This window comes from Symphodus melops (genome assembly GCF_947650265.1).
Source record: "Symphodus melops genome assembly, chromosome: 20".
NCBI classification, from domain to species: domain Eukaryota; kingdom Metazoa; phylum Chordata; class Actinopteri; order Labriformes; family Labridae; genus Symphodus; species Symphodus melops.
In genome coordinates this window covers 15,705,253-15,725,818 of record NC_136710.1, presented here as the reverse complement: position 1 = coordinate 15,725,818, position 20,566 = coordinate 15,705,253, and the positions used below count along the sequence as shown (strand labels likewise).

The window sequence follows — 20,566 nt, the reverse complement described above, 5'->3', positions numbered from 1 at the left end:
CCAAGTCCGGAAATTGGTCTGGTAGCTGGAGAGGTGCCAGTCCACTTCCTGAGCACTGCCGAGGTGCCCCTGAGCAAGGCACCGAACCCCAACAACTGCTCTGGGGCGCTCTCTGTGGGCAGCCCCCTCACTCTGAGACCTCTCCATTAATGCAGAGTGAAAACCGAATTTCCCCTCGCGGGATTAATAAAGTATATGAAAAAAAAGAAAAAATGTGATGTGTCCTACAATGATGGTGTGGTGATTAGACCGGCTGATGTGCGCTATGCTGTTGGGAAACTAACAGTGAACAAAGCCTGTGGCCCGTGATCAAATAACAGCAGAAAATCTGAAGTATGCCAGTCATGGAATCACCAATTCACCAATCACCAATTTGACTTTTTCCAAAAAAAATCCACTATATTTATGTTTTCTCGATGCATCCAAAGTCTATGATAGAATAAATCACAGTGAATCATTTCTGAAATTATTTAACTGAGGAGTCCCCCCTTATCTGATAAGAATATTGCATTACTGGTATTTGCATCAATCCCGATGTGCTCGATGGAGCAGGAGTATATCGACACCCGTTTCAGTGACCTATGGCGTCCTACAAGGTGGAATTCTGTCACCACTTCTCTTTAATCTGTATATGGACGATCTCTCTAAACGGCTTAAAGCTTGTAAGACTGGATGTATGGTGGAAGATAGAATTGTTAACTATGTCATGTATGCTGATGACTTTGTAATCTTGTCACCTTATAGTTCTGGCCTTCAGCTACTTTAAAGTATCTGTTGGATCTCTGTGACATTAAGTACAACAGTATAAAGTTGTCCTAACAGTAAAAGCCAAAGCTGATCAAAAGAAAAATGTACCTTAGTTTTTTATCTCTGACAAAGCAGAGTGTGGTGCATAAAGTCAAATGTCTGGGACATATTATCAGAAATGACCTGAGTGCTGATGTGCAGTGTCAGTGCTGTAAACTATATGCTCAGCTAATATGCTGGCATGAACATTTCAAAAGTGTGACGATGTAAAAACAGAGCTATTTAGAGCTTGTAATTTCACCTCCACTGTCTACAGCCCATTTATGGTGAAATTACAAACTATATTGTAAAATGAGAAAGGTACAGGTAGCAACATTTCATGCTGTTTTGAGACATTTTATGTGTCGATTTCACACTTCAGAAAATGTTATTATAATGTGACTCACTCAGCCCATACAGTACTGAGTGACACAATGTACTTGTGTTTCAGACAATGGGAAACAGCATTTATATCCTTTTTATATTATTATTATTGTTTTTATATCCTGTATTTGTATATATTGTGTATGGGTCTGAAATAAAGTATAGAGTATGTAAAGTATCAGGTAGGACGATTAATAGTAAAAAGCCAGAAGTAAAAATTGGTGCATGTTTACGATTATCTCAATCTGTGATTCCCATCATAATCCATATCCTGTTCTATTACTGAGTTATTTAAACCTGTGGTTTAAAATTAGTCAAAAACATACAAACACGGCTGCAGGGGGATCCAGTGGTTTGCACTTTTGCCTCACAGCGAGAGTCTTTCTGTGTGGAGTTTGCATGTTCTCCGGATAGACTGTAAATAGACTTTAGATATGAATGGTGACGCCTGAGTAACTTTACCCATCTGTTACTACAGGGGGCTTTGGAGTCATCATCAATTTGGAAAGCACCAATTTATAACAAATGTTATCTCAATGCACTTCAGAAAAAAGCAGGTTAACCTTTTCAACCAGTGATATGATGACTCCAAAGCCCCTTGCAGTTAATTAGTCCATTAATGTTTACAGTCTGTGGAGGGAACATACGCATGCATGATAAAAATGTGGGGAAAAGTGACGTCATTTAGCAAGATCAAAGCAGAATGTTTTTTAGGATGTTAAAATCATTTGACCTATTTCATGAAATTATATATCCTTTCTTTTCCATCTTACCTTTCAGGTCTGTTCCACAGAGCTATAGCCCAGAGTGGGACTGCCATCTCCAGCTGGTCTGTCAACTACCAGCCCCTCAAATACACAAAGATCCTGGCCCGAAAGGTGGGCTGCACCTACACAGAGACAGCCGACCTGGTGGACTGTCTGAGACGCAAGAACTTCAGGGAGCTGGTGGATCAAGACATTTAATTCAAGAAAATAGTCGAAATAAAGAGAACGTAGGGCACTTTTTAAAAATCACTAACACAACATAACAATGAGGATGATTCAAGGTTCAAGGTTTTTCTTTGCTTGAAAGTTTTCTTCATGTGATGCAAAAAGCATCATATTGCATCACATGAAAAAAACTTCCAGGCAAATCAAACTTTCATTACAGTATTATCATCTTTGTTACAACCACAGTGGTCCGTCTTGTAACATGTTTAAAAAAATAATGTCAGACGTGAAGAACTTTCTGATGGTAAATGTTAAGAAAAAAAAAGGTCTTTAATAGAATTTGTGATCAGATAATTCAACCGAAAATCTATTTAAGGATAATATTCCCATCTTTTATCTTCTTATCTGGGAGATTATCCTCTTGAACTATCTTCAAATAGACATCATAGTAAACAAAAATACAACCAGTGTCTCTTTATGAGGGGAGGGCTGCATTCATGAGAAACTGCATTGATGCTTCTATTTGAGCCTGCAGAAACACATTTGAAATGAGAGAGATTTGATGTAGTTTTAGGTGGAAACATTCAGGAGAAAAGATGAGAGATAAAGTGCAATAAAGGTTTTAAAAGTAAGTAAGTAAGTAAGTAAAATTTATTTATATAGCACTTTTCACAGGCAGGGGCCACAAAGTGCTTCACAAACAAGGTTTAAATCATCACAAGCAACAAACAGACAGTACAGAGACCATAGCAGCCCTAAAAGAGACCAACCAAAAGCCTGGACAAATAAAAACGTCCCCAGTTGACTCTTGAAAGTGTCGGAGTCACATTGAACGAGTATCCAATAGGCCGACGTGGATTGACGTCTCGGAGGTAGTGTCCGTGTTGCGGAGCGGGACTGGACGAAGGCACATCCAGCGGTCACGTGAGCTCCAGCTGGTCCACGCTGGAAAAGCCGGCATAAACACGGAAGTAGGCGATGGCGATGAAAACCCCTGACCATGGCTCCAGCACTGTGAAGGGTCCAGGACAGTTGTTGAAGCGCGGGCAGGCGGCAGCGAGGACACGCTGGCGCACACATCGAGGAGAGGAATCCGGCGCAGGAACCGAGTGTGGTCCCGGCAGCCGAAGACGACGGAGCCCCCGGCAGCCGCAGCACACCCTCGCTTTACTTGGATACCGGACCGAGAGCCTCTTTTTCTGGATCTCCTGGATCTCCTGCGGGTCTTTCCCGGCACCCGATACAGCATCAAGTAGTCCTGTGAGTCGGGATCGATTTCAAACGGAGGCAGAAATGCCTGTTTGTAACGGTCCCAGGTATGAAACATGTCCTCCAATGACTCTTTGATACGAAATAAAGAGTCCCGATCATAGGTTAGTAAAGCCAGGACACTTCCATTTGTCATCTGGGCTGCTAAGATCACATATAGTGAAACAATAATCATCAATAATCTACAAAACAGAGAGCGAACCGTGGCAATGCCAGTCACAGGCGCCAGTACGGTTTGGTCTCCCATCAAAAACATCATGTTGGTGGAAATTGTAAATCCTCACAGCCTTTAATATAGAAAAAAAAAAACCAATAGAGAGGATGAGCAAAATCAATTTGTTTTTCTTTAAACCTATGCTGTTTAACAGGGAAAGTTTAACCCATAAGAGGCCTTCTGTTATTTAAAACTGTGGGTAAGGGGGAAGTTATCAGTTGTAGGTAAAACATGTCAACAGTTAGAAAACTGGCAGTGAGATGAGAAACAAGGTACTGAAGTTTTTATCATCTATTTTATGATCTGACACTAGATGGTGCCAATGTTTTGTTGTCATGTTTTAATGATCAACGTGAGCCTCTTGTGACATCATGATTCTTGAAGATATTATTGAGCATTCAGTCTTTCATATTGAATATTATTTTTACGCGTTTATACCGTGTATGTGTTTCTCTTGTTCCTTCACTTTTTGTTAGAGAAAGGTGATCTCATGTCAAAGCTTTCCAAGAATGTTATTTAAATAATATTCATGATCAAACGATACAGCAGATAAATCTGTCTTCTGACCTGTGAGGAGACAATTAATGGAAACTCCTCTGAGGTTAAGAGAACTGATATAAGACACTGTTGTTGAGCTAACTAATGAAAGGTGTAGGAAAAGGACTCATAATGCACGGTTACTTCTAAAACAGTTCCTTCAGTAAAACTAGGACTAGATGACATGATGATTTGTCTGGTTACTTTATCAGTTATTTTACACTCTGCTGTGATTCTGATCTAGAAAACATTAGAAGACATTCATGCTCAATGTGCTGATTAGTATCTTTATTCAATGATTTGACAGAAGTCAGTTATGTATACATGTTGACAACACACCATGCAGCAGTACTCATCTTTAAATGTCTTCAAAATAATAATGTCAGGAATCAGAAACTTCACCAACAAACAAGAAAGGTAAATGTCTGAGAATATTGATAATGATGCTCAGGGAACATTGTTCTAGAAACATACACATAACAAGTGTTTGTATTGATTTACTTTCTGTCATGCATGATGACAACATCAAATATGAATAGAAGATATTTTCTCAGAGTACCACACAAGTATTTAGGGCAAAGCCCGCCTCAAAATACAACCTCTAAAACCTACGCATTGTTTAAAACAACCTCAAAAACCTGAGAGATTTTAGAAAAAAAAAACTTTGCAGAATTTTAACATTAACATTTTTTCTCAGCCTCTGCAGCAGATAGAGACAATTTAAATCATTTGAGAAAGTAAAACATTGTCTATAACTCATTGCATTTACACTAAAGATCATTCCTTTTTAACATCATCAGCAAATAAAATTATGACGCAATGTTAGATCAGGACTTAAAGGTAGAAGCACGCCAGCATCTCATCCGGTCTTTAAGCTGTATACATGCAAGCGTATCATCTGGTCATCAGAAACTTCACTCAATAAAACCAAAAACTGCCCTGAACTAAAGAGATGAAGAAAAAGATGAAAAATGAATACTGTGTCCTATTTAAAGAACACAACATGTCTGTTAATGTTTGGCTGAACATACTTCATAAATTCAAAGTCACACTGAATCAAACTGGAAACTTTTATCATGATCATAATGTGTCCTTTCATTTGTACTGATCCAAAAACAGACGTGATCAACAAACAGAGAGTTAAAGAAAAGATTCATTTTCATCAACATGTTGGATTCAACCTCTGCTAATGCACTAGTACTAGTAAAAGCACTAATGCAGTGATTGTTGTTATGTTTCTATATTAAGAGTCTTAGTTGTAAAATGTCTCTCTGCTGATAATATCTATTGAACTGAATGTGATTTTCCTCTTTCACATATAAGACTCAATCCATGAGCTCAAACAATCCATGAAAGGAGGATGTGCACCTCTGTACACTTAATGTGAAGGGAGATGATGTTAGTGTCTCATTTGACGCTAAATGAACTTTTGAGACTCTCTTCTGCAATCTGTGGTGTGATATCTTTCCAACTATCTGGAATATCAGCAGGCTCTGCAATGTATGCTTCAGCAAACTCCTTGTTGAACCTTTTCAGTACGTACTTCCAGTAGTCTGAATCCTCAAGGCTTTTATCTGGAGCAATTCTCCAGTCAGGATAAATTGTGGCGTACTCCTTGTAAGGGTGAAGTTCACCTTTTGTTTCATCAGAGCGAAACCTACAAGTGTCACTGCTCACCAAGGAAGTGCATATGTCAACAACAAGTGTATTAGACCCGTCCCATGTGTATCTGCCCAGACCTCTTGGTCGATGAATTGAAGTTGTGTGCACCTTATGCTCAGATGCTCCTGCCTCACAAGGTGCTTTGCAGAAAGGACACCGTTTGCCACATCCAACAACACTTTTGAAAAGCTCATTCTCAGGCTTTACATCAAGATTTGTTAGTTTTGTTTTGATGTTTGTCTTTTTGAACTCCTCTTTCATATTTTCTTCCATCTCCTTCACACAAACAGTGAGCCAATGAGCAAACTCTTTCTGGTTGACATTGTTCAGGATCATAAAAGGACCAAGAGCATCCTCAGAAATGAACAGTTTGTCACCAAGTTCCTGCCGGATATCTTTGATCAGTTTCTGCAGGTTGCCGTCCTCTTCTGCTTGAGCTTTCTGTATTGCATCATTTATGCTCTTGATACATGACCCAAGATGTCGGTCCTCAAACTCAGATAAAGACTCATGAGTCAAGACTTTAACCATTTCATCAAGGATCCATTTCTTAACATAACTCTCATAAGAGCAGATGTAGCTCTGGTAGTCTTTAAAGTTATCCTTTGAAAGCAAATCCAGTAACACTGAATACTGGAAGAACATTCGTGTGCTGAACTGGAACTTTGTCTTCATTTCTCCGGTGATATCAGGACCCAAGGATCTGTTGATGAAGTTTTTCACAGCAGGCCTCAAGCAGTGATCTGTGAAATCTTTTGCTTTCTTTTGGCTCTGATCTTGTTCATGGAATTCATCCTTGAAATTCACACGGAACCTCTCTTTGTTTTGGTTGAGACAAATGTGGGGATCATTCAGCTGAATGAAATCTTCATGCATTTTCTGAAAATCTCGAGCTGCAACTGCACAGATGTCCTGTTTCAGAGAAACCTCAAAGACTATCTCTATCTTGACATCCTTCTGGTTTTTCAGCCTCTCATCAATCATGTGTAGGATCTCCTGGATGAACGTGTCATGGTAGTTGTTTTTTCTTTCCTTTTTTTCATCCACAAACTGTGAACAATCCATTATGACACTGTCAGCTAGTTTTTGTAGCACCATCACCTGGTCTTCATAGTTAAAGAATTTGCTCACTTTGTGAAGTCCCTTTGGAAAACATCCTTCAGCTGAGACTTTGAAAGGCTTCAATCCACAGTCTTTCAGTCTTTTTTGACTTAACAATTGACATGCATAACTCCCCTTGCGTGATAGATTGTCTCTCAGGCAGAAGAGGACATTTCCTATGACATCCATGGTCTCTTGTTTGTAAAGGATTTGTTCCTTCAACATTTTATCCCACATCTTGTCAAATTCTTCATCCAGTTTTTTGTCTGTCATGTCGACATTCTTCTTTCGGCATTCTTCGATCAATGCACCTACTCTCTTTACTAATTGTTTTGTGTGGTTCACCTTGATTCTTTCAATCTCTGTCATTCCCTTTCGGATGTCTGTTGCAGCTGTGAGTTGGTTATTTACAGAACGTTCCATTTCTCGACGAAGGCTTTTTGCACTGTTAGCAAAGTCCTCTCTGTATGCTTCAACAAGATGTACATGACCCTCTGTTTGCTTGAAGTACTTCTCTAGATTTTCTAGAAGCTTTGTCTCCCATTTAGACAGTACTGAGCATGCTTCACTTTTCAAATCAGTCAGAAGTTGTCCAACGTCAGACACTTCACATTTCACTCTGCTAAAGTTAGAAATCTTTGTTTCTGCATCTTTTGTCCATGAGTACATTTCTTTTTTGAATTCCCATTCCCATTTGTTGAATTCTGTGCAGAGCCTCATGTATGCATCAGCCACCAGGCTGTTTCTGAAGCTGAAGTTTTCATGCTTGACAGCATTCCACAGACTTTCTATCCACTCTGTAAAGTCCAAGATATCATTAGCAGAAGACTCACATTTTCCCAAAATTTGAACTATGTTCTTCTTGAGCTCATAAACAGCCTCACTGTACCCTGCATTAACTGGTGCCATTGGTGGGCTCCCATTCCAGAGTCCTGGGATGTACCAGTTTCCAGTGGCTGGATTGTACTCCATCACATCAGTGAAGCTCTTGTTCTCTTCTTTCTTTTCCATTTTGGCTGCAGCCTGGGTCATCTCATTCAACTGTTCTAGGAGCAGTTCTCTTTCTCGTAAGTTCTTCTCAGGGGCCGAAACATCTGCCACATTTTGGTGAACAAACTGACATCTGGGTTTTTGGCCCACTGCTGTCATCCTGAGAAATGCATGCACAACTATCTGTAGGATGTCCTTCATTTCTGTTGAATTCTCCATTGCAATATTGATGATAGTGATATCACTCAACCCCACTACAAGTGTTGCAAGCTCATTGTCATGCTCATAGCTATTGTCTAGTTGTGCAAGCTCTGGTGACTTTAAGCCCTCAGTGTCAATGATCACCATGAAGTCACACTTGAGTTCTTTTTTGACATCTTCATTGACTTTGATGAGCAACATAAAGGCACCTCGAGTGCATCGACCACTGCTGACTGCAAACTGAACTCCAAACATGGTGTTGAGGAGAGTAGACTTCCCTGTACTTTGAACTCCAAGAACTGTGACTACCAATATCTTGTTCTTAGGAGACACCAAGTCATTGAGCTGAGACAGAACATCAGTCACCCATCTGAGAGGTATATTAGATGCATCACCATCTTCAAGCTCAAGAGGAAATCCATCAAGCAACAACTCTGCACAGAGTCTGGGCAGATGTTTGAACAGGTGACGTGATAGAATTGTTTCTGGAAGAGAAACTGAAGCTTCATAGATCTGACCCATCTCACGGAAGAAGTGTTCAATCCCAAGTGAGCTGTTTGAAAGTTGTCTGTCAATTTCTTTGATTTCCTCCTTGTTTTCTGAACTTTTCTTTTTCTTTTTGTATGCCTCTCTGAGAACAGACAGTTTCTGTCGAGACAGATTATCAAGGTTCATTCGCATCCATTTCAGGAAATAACTCCTCTCAATACCTGGACTTGATATTGCGCTGATGAAACATGTCATTGCTTCAGACATATCATGCGAGTTCTGCTTTTTTCTAAGTTTTCCTTTTTCTTTCTGAAGATCACTTTTGTACTTTTCTGGGTTTTGAGACCCAATTTTCAGAAGTCGAAATTCTTCCTTCTCCAAGCGAGTCAGTTCCTTCCATATTTCACCTTGCAGAGGTAGCTGAGCATCTTTGTATTTGGGGATGTCTTGAATTTTTGCAGTGATGGCATCTGCATTTTTCTTTGCAGTCTGGCACTCTGGACAATCTTCATCAACCATGATTCCCAACTCATGGGCGATGTCAGCCATCTGCTCAATTTGCATCTTCACCTCTGTGTTCTCCACAACATGTTTGACTGTTTTGCGTAGATTTTTGACAAAGTCTGCATCATTCATTTGTTTGGTCTTCAAGAGGATGTTGTTTTTAAACAGATTCAGCTTGTTTGCCACCTTCTTCAGAGCATCCATGCTGAATTGCTGGCTTTGTTGATTACCAACCAAGAAGATCTGGGCCTTGTGATGTTGGTTTGAAAGCAGTTCACACTCAGAGTCCAAATTGTCAAAGAACACAAAAACTGCTGCTGACGTCTGACACAAAAAGGAAAACTGTGTTTCAAATGAAGCAATGTCCCCACGAAGGTTAGCTACAGCTACCGGCTCACTGAAAACATCCATGTTTTTGTTTCCACATGGTAGGTACCAGGTCATTTCAGTCAACCCATTAGATATTCTCCTTGGACAGTCACCATTTTCCATGTTCCTGTGAACAAAGATGTCATGGTTCTGCTGAGAATTGCTCAGAAGCTTATTGAGGGTCTCTGACTTGGACAAGGAGCACTCACCCAGTCTCACAAAAGAAACCATTGGAAGTTTAGAGACAACAATTCTGTCTTCAATAAAGCCCTTGGATTCTGAGAGTGACAAAGGTCTGTACTTTTTAACTATGTCTCTCATTGCCCAGAGCATCAGTGTGCACTGCTTTGTGTCACAATTAGGAAGCAGAAGAGGCACAGAAAACTGACACATGGACATTTTGAGTGCCATTTCTTGCTGCACAAAACCATCTGAACACAGAAAGAGAGCAGTGATGATGTCAAGTGGGTTCAGCCTGTTATTTGAATTTAGATCATCAGGACAATCATCAAACCATGTCTCATCTGATTCAGCATCACAAGCTGATTCACATTCAGAAGTAAATGCTACATTCCTAGCGTTCACATTTACCATCATCATTTTCTTCAGAAAATACCCTGGCAGGTCTGAGTTACACTTGGTAGGTTCATCAGTGCAGGTCTTCTCATCAATCTGAAGTATTGTGCTCAGGGATAGCTTCTCTGTGAAGTGATGCTTCAATCCCAGATCCTCCAATAGACTCTCCAGTTGTTTCTCTGTTGAAATTAATACTTTTGTTAATTCTAACCAATCCTTGGTATTTTCACTACATATCAATCCATGTTCATTTACCTCTAGAATTAATTCATGTACATATGCTAAATTATGTGATAACACTGCCCAGTTTGCATGCATTGATATCTTACATTTAACCTAAAGTTGAAGTTAGCCATATCAAAATAAATCATGTTTTCGTTCTTTTTTACTTTGTGTTCTGCATGTGTTTAGCATGATTTAACTGAGGGTTTCATCAGACTTCAGTCTTAAAGTGAAATTATACCCACTTTTTCTTTGAATGTCTTTTAAATGCCTGACACAGTGTAATTCTGCCCATTTTTCCCCACTTTCCCTCACTCTTCCTTATCTTGCTCTAAATACTTTATTGATGGAATAAACATAGTAGTAGTATTTTTTTTTTCAGCGAGGCAACAACATTTTTATTAGGGACCGACTGATACAGGATTTGTGGAGCAGATATTGATATCGTAATTGGGGAGAAAAACATCAGAAGAATTCTTTTTTGTCGGAGCCAACATATCGAAAGATTCAATACAGAGTTTTTTTATACATACTTTCTCATAGGGGTGGGACTTTAATTATTATTAATTATTGCAAGACAACAATGCATTAATTTTTTAACGCATTTATTCAGAGTTTGCCTTATAAAAAGCTCCGCGCTAGCTCTGCCACAAATACAAACAAGAGGCTTTTGCAGCCCAAACTCGACCAAATGACTGGCTTCAGGACCAAAATTTGTCATTCAATGGCTACGGTTACGTGGACACAAATAATTGGAATAAAAGCCTGATCCGAATAAAAATGCTGCATGTAAACATGTCAATCAGAACAGACTGATCTGATCAGGCTCATTCCGAAAGAAATTTCATTTCGATCGAGAGGGGTGGTTTATACCTATCCTTGTTCGGATCAGGATCCACGTACACACTAGATCTGATCGTGACTGCCTGACTGGGGTCAAACGGTCCTGACTGCGCATGTCTGCCCCAGTAAAGTGACGTATTTCCATCAGAGCCTGCTTCGAGTCTGTGATCAGAGCGCACGACTTCATCAATGATCCCCGTTTCATTTAAAAGTTTTGTCTCCACTCTTAATCCATGAGGACTACTCTCGCTCACCTGTCTCATTTGGATCACATTTGTGTTTTATGTATTAATGTATCGTAATAATGCCTTTCATAGATACGATTTCATACCATCGCGGTAAAAAAGAGTTTGGAGCGATAGTTGGTTATTGTGTTTCCCAGCGAGCTACAAAAAACATCTCTGATATCAACAGATTCATTGTAAACTGTTCATTCATATGATGTGTGTGTGTGTGTGTGTGTGTGTGTGTGTGAGTCTATATATATATATATATATATATATATGCTAGCGTTAAAACTGCTTCTACTACGTCTTTTACTGTCAGCTGAGACAAACGATAATGCAGTGTTAGTAAAAGTGAACTCAGAACTGACAAGAACTAATAGGCCCTACAGCCTGATTTTAAAGTAGTGTTGAAAAGTGGCAGCAAATCATTCACATTTAATGTATGTTTACAGTTTATTATTAATGTGAGTAGAATGTTTTATTCAATATGATCACGTTTAGACAATCACAACCTCGATAACATGAACTATAACAAGTTAAAAAGTTAAACAACGCTGCTGGAAAGAGTTCACATGTCTGAAAGGTGCGTATATTACAAAGTTTACATTATTTTTAAACTGTGAGGAAATATATCTTCCATTTTCAGGGTGTAAAACAAAGCAGAGTTTAATGTTTTTACGGGTCATTTGTGATGATTGTTTCCTAACACAGGCTGAGATGTCACTTCTTCTTCTGACGTTTCCAGCAGATATGACAGGTAGGACCAGTCTGCGCATGTCACAAGGGCTTTATTCTGATTAAATGTTGATGCATGAACACGCACGGCATAATCTGATCAGGTTATTTAGCGTCCCTGTAAACAGTGAAATTGTAATACCCAATCGGAATGATTTCAATCAGATTGAAGAAATTCTGCACATGTAACTGCAGCCAATGTCTGACAAACTTACAAATTGATTGCCAAATTGATTGCTCTGGACTGTAGACCTCTATTAGTGGTAGAAGATAAGGGGTTAGAAAATGTGCTTGCACTGCATTCATTTATTCACCAAAATCCATTTAGATTGAGAAGTGTTGCTTTTTGGGGCACTAAAAATGCAATTAATTTCGATTAATTAATCAGAAAGCCCTGAGTTAATTAGATTATTTTTTTTATCAAGTCCCACCCCTTCTTTTTACATAAAGGTTTGTGTTTGAATGTGTTCATGTTTCTGTTGTGACCTAGAAATATTTTTATTCAATTAAGTTGGACCGAAGAAAGATTACAAAGTATAAAATATGATTTCATATTTCTTTAATTTTGGTAAAGCATTCCGTAATCTCATGTTTGTTTACACAGAAATTAAAAAACTGTTGTTATAAACTCTTTAAGTTTTACATTGATATTTGACGTCATCGGCCTGTGTACATAGGTGACATAAATAGTGTCATGGTCAAGAGATGAATGCACATGTATGACATATCGTGGCGAGATCTTGATGAATTCTTGCATTAATTGTTTCTTAAGAACAATATTTTATTTTACTCACTGTGTTCAGATGTTGAGGCAGGCTCAGTCATTTCTTTATTCCTTGGTTCTGTAGAAACCTGGATGGAGTCTTGCCTCACTGGTGTTGATGTGGTTGTGTTCATTTCTTCCTCCCAAACATCTTCTGAGCTGTCAGTCATGGTGTAGTTCTCCACTTCACCAGCAGGGGTCTCTACAGGCTGGTTAACTTGTTCGCTGCTGACTTGAATGACTATCTCCACAGAAGGGCAGGGTGCTGTTCAAAAACATTGATGTTGATGATTACACTTATAATTCAACTTAAAGCTACTTAAAATGTGAGTATTTTGTTTTCACTTTGTGTTGAAAGAAGCTGAACTTTACCTTCTCCATCACTCTGTCGACAGTCATCCTTGCTGCCAGTATTTGATGTAGCTGAAGTTTCTTCACCACTGAGTTCCGGGGAAGATATATATCGTAATGAAAAAGATCTGCTTATTCTCTCTTATTCATTATGTTACAGAAAACATTTTTTAATATGATCTAGGGTATATTAAAGAATGTAAACAAGTTCTTTACCTCAATTGTTTTTGTGCTGTCAGTCACCGGCAACCTGCCAAGAATTACTGAAACAGCTTCAGTCACCCTAAAAGTAATGAGAAAATAATTTTTAATACTAAAGTGTAATCAACATTTATTAGAGTTTAAAAACCACAAAGTGTGCTTGCAGTAGGTGCATCATTTCACTACTAACAGTCAAAGTCTGAGCATTTCAAACAGACGTTGGCTTATTGGTCAAAACCTCAAATGAGAGCTGCAACAGACAATTTGATGCACTGTATCTTCCTTAGACACAAAACCATCTTGACCCCAAGGAAGACTTAGTGTGTGAAAACATTAATCCATTACAATTTAATGAATTTGCATGAATCGATTTGTGCATTCCAGTACTTTCTTTAGATTCTGCATGTGTGAAGGAGTCTTTGAATTATTCATGAGATCTTAGGTCCTTCTCTGAGAGCACAAGCCTCCCTCTGTGGAGGGGTTGAAGTGCTAATTTCCTATTATATGCACATCCTTTATTCAAGGTCACCCCTATGTGTTTACTAACCTCTTTTGTGTGTTTTTTTTTTTATTCAACCTCATTTTACTTCCCTTTCTTTTACTATGAAGCTCATTTGCTTTTTTCTCTTTGGCATTAGTTAGGGGAAGTTTTTAAAGGGGTGTCTTCATCTAGTTCTAAAGTCAGTTTTAACCATAAATAAAATATCAATTTCAAACACATGCCACACAAAGGTTTCATATGGCTCATTTAGCGTGGTCAACAGAGCTGAAATTGAAGTTGAAGTAGAAGCACTTAAAGAACAATAATATCAAAGGGAAACTTCACTTCGATTCATGTTTTTGTAGCTTTGTAGCTGTTTGGTCTGTGTATATTTTGTAATTGGATTTATGTTTCTCAAACAGACTTTACAATATGAAAAACATTAGATTTTTGTTTCATGGTAAAAAAAAAAAAAAAAAAAGTTTCAAAATCATTTGATTTTCTTTTATTCAAAACCACTGTGAAAGTGGATTTTTCATAATACATCCCCTTAGCCTCCCTGCGTCTCACTTCCCTTATTTGCAGAGCAGTGACCGGTTCGGTCCTCAGTCTTCGGCCAAACCGGAAGTAGTTCCAAAGCCGCCATGTTGAGGATCGTCCCAAAGCTCTTATAGCGAACGGAGGAGAGAGGATCGAGGAGAGAGGAGGCTGATCCGAGGAGCGATGACCGAGGAGACACGAGAGCTGACTTCACGGAAGTCTTTTCACTGACAGACACACCAGTGTTGAAATACAGGCTAGGTTTAGTCAAAACTGTTTAATAAAAATAAATAATTATAGACAATTCAAAATGAAATCTTTTAGTCAGTAGAAACTGTCCTTTTGGTTATGAGTAGACTGCAGGTTGTTCTTCAGGTGTTTTTTTATCAGGTAAAGACACTAAACACTGTAACTGTGTTTGATGAGAAATAATACAGTGTGTGTGTTTGATTAGAAATAATACAGTGTGTGTTGGTGTGGACATAAACAGCTGTTCGGCTGATTGACAGCTTTACGTGATCAGCTGATGTCGCGTCATGTGACGCTGTCGAGGAAATGACGTCTCATGTGTCTTCAAGCTGATTTCCTCGGTCCTCTCTCCTCGGCTTCGTTTCCTCCGTGCATCTCTGGTGGGCGGGACAAAGACGCAAGTGGAGGAGACAACTCGGAGGACCCCCGGTGCAAATAAGGGAAGTGAGACGCAGCCCCTGTCAGTCAGTTGGTCCAAGATGGCGGCGTGCACAGACTCTGCAGTTCACGCCTCTCCCACAATAAAGACACAGCTGCACGCACACCCACATGGAGCTCACATTATAGCTGGGACCTGAAGACGGTTCTCCCGAAAAAATGTTAGCACGTTAAGTGTCCAACCAGGGGTGCAAACACACTTGATCATGTTTATTCTAACATCAAGCATGAATACAGAGCCATACCACTATCTCATCTAGGCCAGTCAGACCACCTCTCTCACATACACCCCTCTCAAGAGGAGAACTACACCTCTCACAAAGACTGTTACAACCTGGCCGGACGACACACTCTCTCAGCTACAGGACTGCTTTGCTAACACTCAGTGGGATGTATTTGAACACCAGGATCTGGCAGAACACACAGAAGCAGTTCTGTCCTACATCAAGTACTGCATTGGAAACCCTGGGTGACCAGCCAGGTCCGAATGCTGCTTACAAACCGCGACTCTGCCTTCAGGTCAGGTGACAGCGAGCTGTACAGTGCCTCCAGAGCAGACCTGAGCAGAGGAATCAAAGATGCTAAGTCAGCCTACAGAAGGAGGAAAGAGGACCACCTCTCTGATAATATCCCACGACAGGTGTGTCAAGGCATACAGCACATCACAAACTTCAGGGGCTGTAACATCACACCTGGGAACCCAGGCGCCTCGCTGACAGAGGAGCTGAACTGCTTCTTCTCAAGGTTTGAGAAAACTGAGCCCCACAAAGCCACACCAGCTCGGCACCCACAAGCACCCAGCTCACACTCACTGTACAGATACATGAAGTGAGGCGGGTGCTAAGAGCAGTAAACCCCAGGAAGGCAGCTGGCCCAGACGGGATACCAGGGAAGGTGCTCAAAGCCTGTGCAGAACAGCTCTCACAAGTCTTCACCTGCATCTTCAACCTTTCCCTGTCACAAGCCAGCATTCCATCCTGCCTGAAGACAGCCACAATCATCCCCATGCCCAAGAAATCCTCCACGGACAGCCTCAACGACTACCGTCCAGTCGGTATTCATTAACAGGAAACATAAATAGACTAAACACTGTGACTGTGTGTATTGTATTAGAATTAACATAGTGCAGACAAACAGCTGTTAAAGCTGACTGACAGATGAGTGGGGATTCATCACAAAAGGACGTCCATTCACATGACGCTACAGAGGAGGATGTCTCATGCCTCTTTAAACATATTTCATTGTTCCCTCCATCCCTGCCGCTGTATGGTACTGTGCCAGTGTTACCAGAAAACTATTGAAGGGGCGGTGCCAGGTGCACCTTTAAATACAGGTGTGGTCATGAGTCTCTCTCCTTACGTTTCTCCTTCTTTGCTGAACTTGTTTGTTAGTTGTGTCAAGCCATTTGCTGAAGTTTATTGTTGTTGTCTGGAAACCACTATGATGCCCGTTGCTGCATTCCAGGAAAGGTGCGCTTGTATGTGCTCTTAAATTCTATGCATAATGTACGAATTGGTGTGTTGTAGAATTTTTCCCATTACCAAAGAGTGAAAATAAAGAGTGAGAAGATCTATTCAAAAAGGAACCCCAAGATCGATCTGGTCTCAATGAACATTTATTAAAAGGCAAGATAAACGTTCAAAGACCCCTCTTTCACACGGTGAGGAGAGAAAGAGGCCCAGAGAAAAGGCAACACATGAAAACTTATACATTTCCATCACACTACCCAGAGCACTTCCCCATCACGCCACATAGAGCCACTGCCCACCTGGCAGGGCACAATCTATCCCCTAGTGTGAGAAAAGAGACTACATGACTATTTACCATCTCCCAAGGCCGAGAAGGAGATGGAGTCCAGTGAGGAAGAGCCTGGGTGACTCTTCCCACATGTACAGAGTGTGAGAAACAGAATAAAGGGAACAAAATGATGGGGGAAAAAAACACCCAATAGGCTGTGCATGTAGTGTTCTAAGACATTTCAGATACATTTTATATGACAGATTCTATGATACCTTCATACAACGCATATAGTACACATGGAGTAAAATCTTCCACAACAGGTGACAGGCTTTTTGTGCGTTTTTTGACTTGACTTTTTTGTCCTTTTTGACTTGCCACAGTACGGGTGTCTGCTGCTGCCATGGGAGAAGGGTCCCTCTGCTGGGAGTTGTTTTGGCCGGTTGTGTGTGCTCTGTCGACGTTGTCTGCTTCACCTTTATGTCTCAGTTCTCAGTTGATTTATTTATTTAATGCTGCAGATTTGTCAAGCCTTTTAAAGCGCGGTCACAATCTGGACAGTGCCTCAGCACAACTTCACCCCTAAAGTCCAGATCTTTTTACCATTTCAAATGCTCAGATCCGTTCTCAAGCACAACGCACCTTGGACCTGACACGTTTGGAAGGTTTTCTTCGGCATTGTTCAGTTCATGCTCACGTTCATGCGGATGAACAACATCAAAAGGTGTCAATGATAGACTTTATTATAGAGAAATCCGGAGTGAAAATGTACCTTTCAGAATCTAAAAAAATAGATTCAGGTTGCTTTAAATCAGATCCAGAACTTCAAATTGCAACTTTTGTACAACAGGCATTTGAGCCTGAGTACAGTCTAACCACCTTCTGGCCTATCAAAGCCTGAAGTCTACGATCAGTCCATCAGTCAAGTGATTGAAGAAAGTGTGGTAGACACCAAACATTGAGCTCTTGAATGCAGCCTCTTGTTTAATGCACCTACGGATGCCAGGGAAGGAGATGGAGTGTGATAGCATGGAGGCTAGTGGAGAGGAGAAAAGGAGAGAAGGGATATTGGAAGAAGTAGAATGAAGGGGAAAGGGAAGTAAGATGAAGAAAAAAAATGAAGTTATAGGGGTAGTTTAGCTGAAACAGAGAGCGAGGGAGAAGTTTTGGAAGAGAAGAAACATATTGTTGCTGTGCGTTTTGAGGGAGAGGGAAGAGTAAAGAAAGTTGATCCACTAAAGCTGACAAAAATTATTAAAGGAAAAGTCGGAGAGGTTAAGTTTGCCGGTGTTCTAGGTGATGGAAATGTACTAATTGGATGTGACACAGAGCAGCAAATGGAAATAACAAAAGAAATGACCAGCTTTGGAAAAGTCAAAATCGGCAGAGTTGTGAAAGTTGGGGAACAGAAAGCAAAAGGACAGAAGGGAGTGATCAGTAGGATCCCCTCACAGTCAGCATGACAGAGCTGCTGGAGAACCTGAGAGAGAAACATAGAGAGAATAAGAACGTCATGAGAATGACTAGAGGAGTTGAGAAAAAAAAGAGACTGTAATGATAGAATTTGAAGCAAAGCAACTACGACTATTTTGGTTTTATGAAATGCAGAGTCAGGGAGTTTATCCCAAAACCAATGAGATGTTTTAATTTTCAGGAGTGTAGACATGTTGCCAAAGTTTATAAAGGAAAAGAAGAGGTGTGCCAGATGTGGTGGGGAACAAGAATATGGAAAGTGTGGAAAGGGACTGACGCCAAAGTGCTGTAATTGTGGAGGGAACCACAGTGTGGCACACGGGGGGTTTGAAGTTATGAAAAGAGAAGTGGAGGTGCAGCAGATATGGGTGAAAGAGAAGGTATCTTATGCTCAAGCAGTTAAACTGACAAGACAGGATAAGCAGAAAGAGGAGGGGGAGTACAATCTCCTGTATGTGCACTCCAGGTTGAGGCACAAGAAATGCTGCTATGTTTAAGGAGGAAGCAGCTGATGGCTAATTACTGGGTGCACATTAAAGGTTTTGAAGAATTATTAAATAAATTTATTCCCACGATCCAGTTTATTTCAGTATTTCCAAGTCCGCCACTTTCTTCCAACACAGTGACCCCAACTTTCCGGGATTACCTTCACGTTTAGGTTAGACGATATGTTAGGCTTTTCTTTTAACAAAAAAAGACTAATTTCAAGGATTACTGACTGTAAAACTTTTCTTGTTAACACAACAATTGTAAAAATCAGAGTGGATTGGGTGAGTGAACTGGGGGAAATGACATGGAAGAGGACATGTGGAATAGCGCCCTACAAAGAGTAAATGACAGCTCCTCATGTGCAAAGCTAAACATAATACAGTTCAAGGTTGTGCACCGTGCTCACTTCTCCAAGGCAAGGCTGTCTAAAATATACCCTAATGTCACTGCAAGATGTGATAGATGTAATAATGCCCCAGCTGACTTAACCCACATGTTTTGGTCATGCCCTGTTTTAGCTCCCTATTGGTCCACTATCTTTGAAACGCTTTCAAAGGCACTTAATATTGATATGCAACCCAATGAGGCGGCAGCTATATTTGGTATTATAGACAGTAGAAATTATACAATACCAAAATGGCATGAAAATATAATCGCTTTAACAACGCTGCTTGCACGGAGGAGAGTACTTCTGCATTGGAAATCCAGAAAACCGCCTAAAGTATCTATGTGGTTAAGTGACCTCATGCAGTTCATACAGTTGGAAAAGATAAAATACTCTCTTAGAGGTTCTAGAGATAAATTCTTCTCCACCATCCGGTGTTGACATATTTGGATAGACTTCAAGTTCTGCCTAATACAACCTAACAGCAACTCCTGTACTCTTCCTCGTTTCAGTCTCAGTATGCCCGCTCAATAACAACACTGTGAATGATATTAATTTATTTCTCTTCTATTATTCCTTATTTATTTTCTCACCTTAATGGATTTTATGTTTGTTGGATATGCAAGTGTCAGATGTTGTATTCTCTATATGCTAATCTAGGTGAGTGTTCTCCATATTTTCCTTTTTTTATTTTTTTAGGTAGGTACGAGGGTGGGGTGGGTGGGCAGTTAAGTTCACTGTGTGTTTATATGTAAAAAAAAAAAAAAATGGAAATGTCAGGGACGATACATACTTATTAAACTCTCATCTCTGTCAACATTTCTTAATAAAAAGAATATAAAAAAAAAAAAGGAAAGAAGAGTGATGTCGTGTTACTGTGGGTCCTTGCACATGTGGGTATTGTTGGGAATGAGAGAGCAAGTTGGCAAAGGAGGCAGTGGGAAGAACAGCTAATCGTCAAAGTCAGAGGGTAAAAGCATCGTGTGGACTAAAGGGACCCAGAGGTGGCAGCAGAGATGGAGAACTGAGACAAAAGGAAGACATTTATATGCACTACAAAGCACACGACAAGAAACAGAGGGCATCAAAGACAAGAGCAAGTAATTATAACAAGACTCAGGATTGGACATAGTGACTTGAACTGTACACTGCACATCAGGGGAAAGCACCCAACAGGACTCTGTGAACATTGTCAAGAGCCAGAAAAAAATAGAACATATTATGGTAAAATGCAGCAAATACAGACAGGAGACACAAAGAATGTTGGGTCACAAACAGACTGCACTGAAGTTTGTTTTGCTGTGCTGGATGAAGGTGAGTATGTGGTAACACCCCCACACCTTCCTCCTTGTAGTCTGCCTCTTCACTAGTGGCTTAAGCTCAGTTTTTTTTTTTATAGATTGTTAGTGTTTTAAATC

At 40.1% G+C, this 20,566-nt stretch overlaps 2 protein-coding genes across 4 annotated transcripts in view; both read right to left on the bottom strand.

The window, feature by feature from the left end:
* Positions 1–4,389: 4,389 nt before the first annotated feature.
* Positions 4,390–20,566, bottom strand: part of LOC306841785 (up-regulator of cell proliferation-like) — a 162,615-nt gene continuing 146,438 nt past the window's right edge. The window contains exon 5 of the transcript XR_013781587.1: positions 4,390–4,760. The gene's annotated coding sequence lies outside the window, so the exon portion shown is untranslated. The remainder of the gene's footprint in view (positions 4,761–20,566) is intronic.
* The window catches only part of LOC306841781 (up-regulator of cell proliferation-like), a 37,727-nt gene continuing 21,550 nt past the window's right edge, over positions 4,390–20,566 (bottom strand). Inside the window, exons 2-5 of one of the 3 annotated variants that reach the window (XM_079371761.1) lie at positions 13,372–13,438; positions 13,177–13,244; positions 12,836–13,069; positions 4,390–10,193 (exon numbers count right to left, since the gene is read on the bottom strand). In XM_079371761.1, coding sequence (XP_079227887.1) covers positions 5,530–10,193; positions 12,836–12,974 — 4,803 coding nt within the window. In that variant the 5' untranslated portion in view covers positions 12,975–13,069; positions 13,177–13,244; positions 13,372–13,438 and the 3' untranslated portion in view covers positions 4,390–5,529. Of the gene's footprint in view, positions 10,194–12,835; positions 13,070–13,176; positions 13,247–13,371; positions 13,439–20,566 lie in introns of those variants that run through there. The other 2 variants (XM_079371762.1, XM_079371760.1) reach the window with 2 other exon arrangements.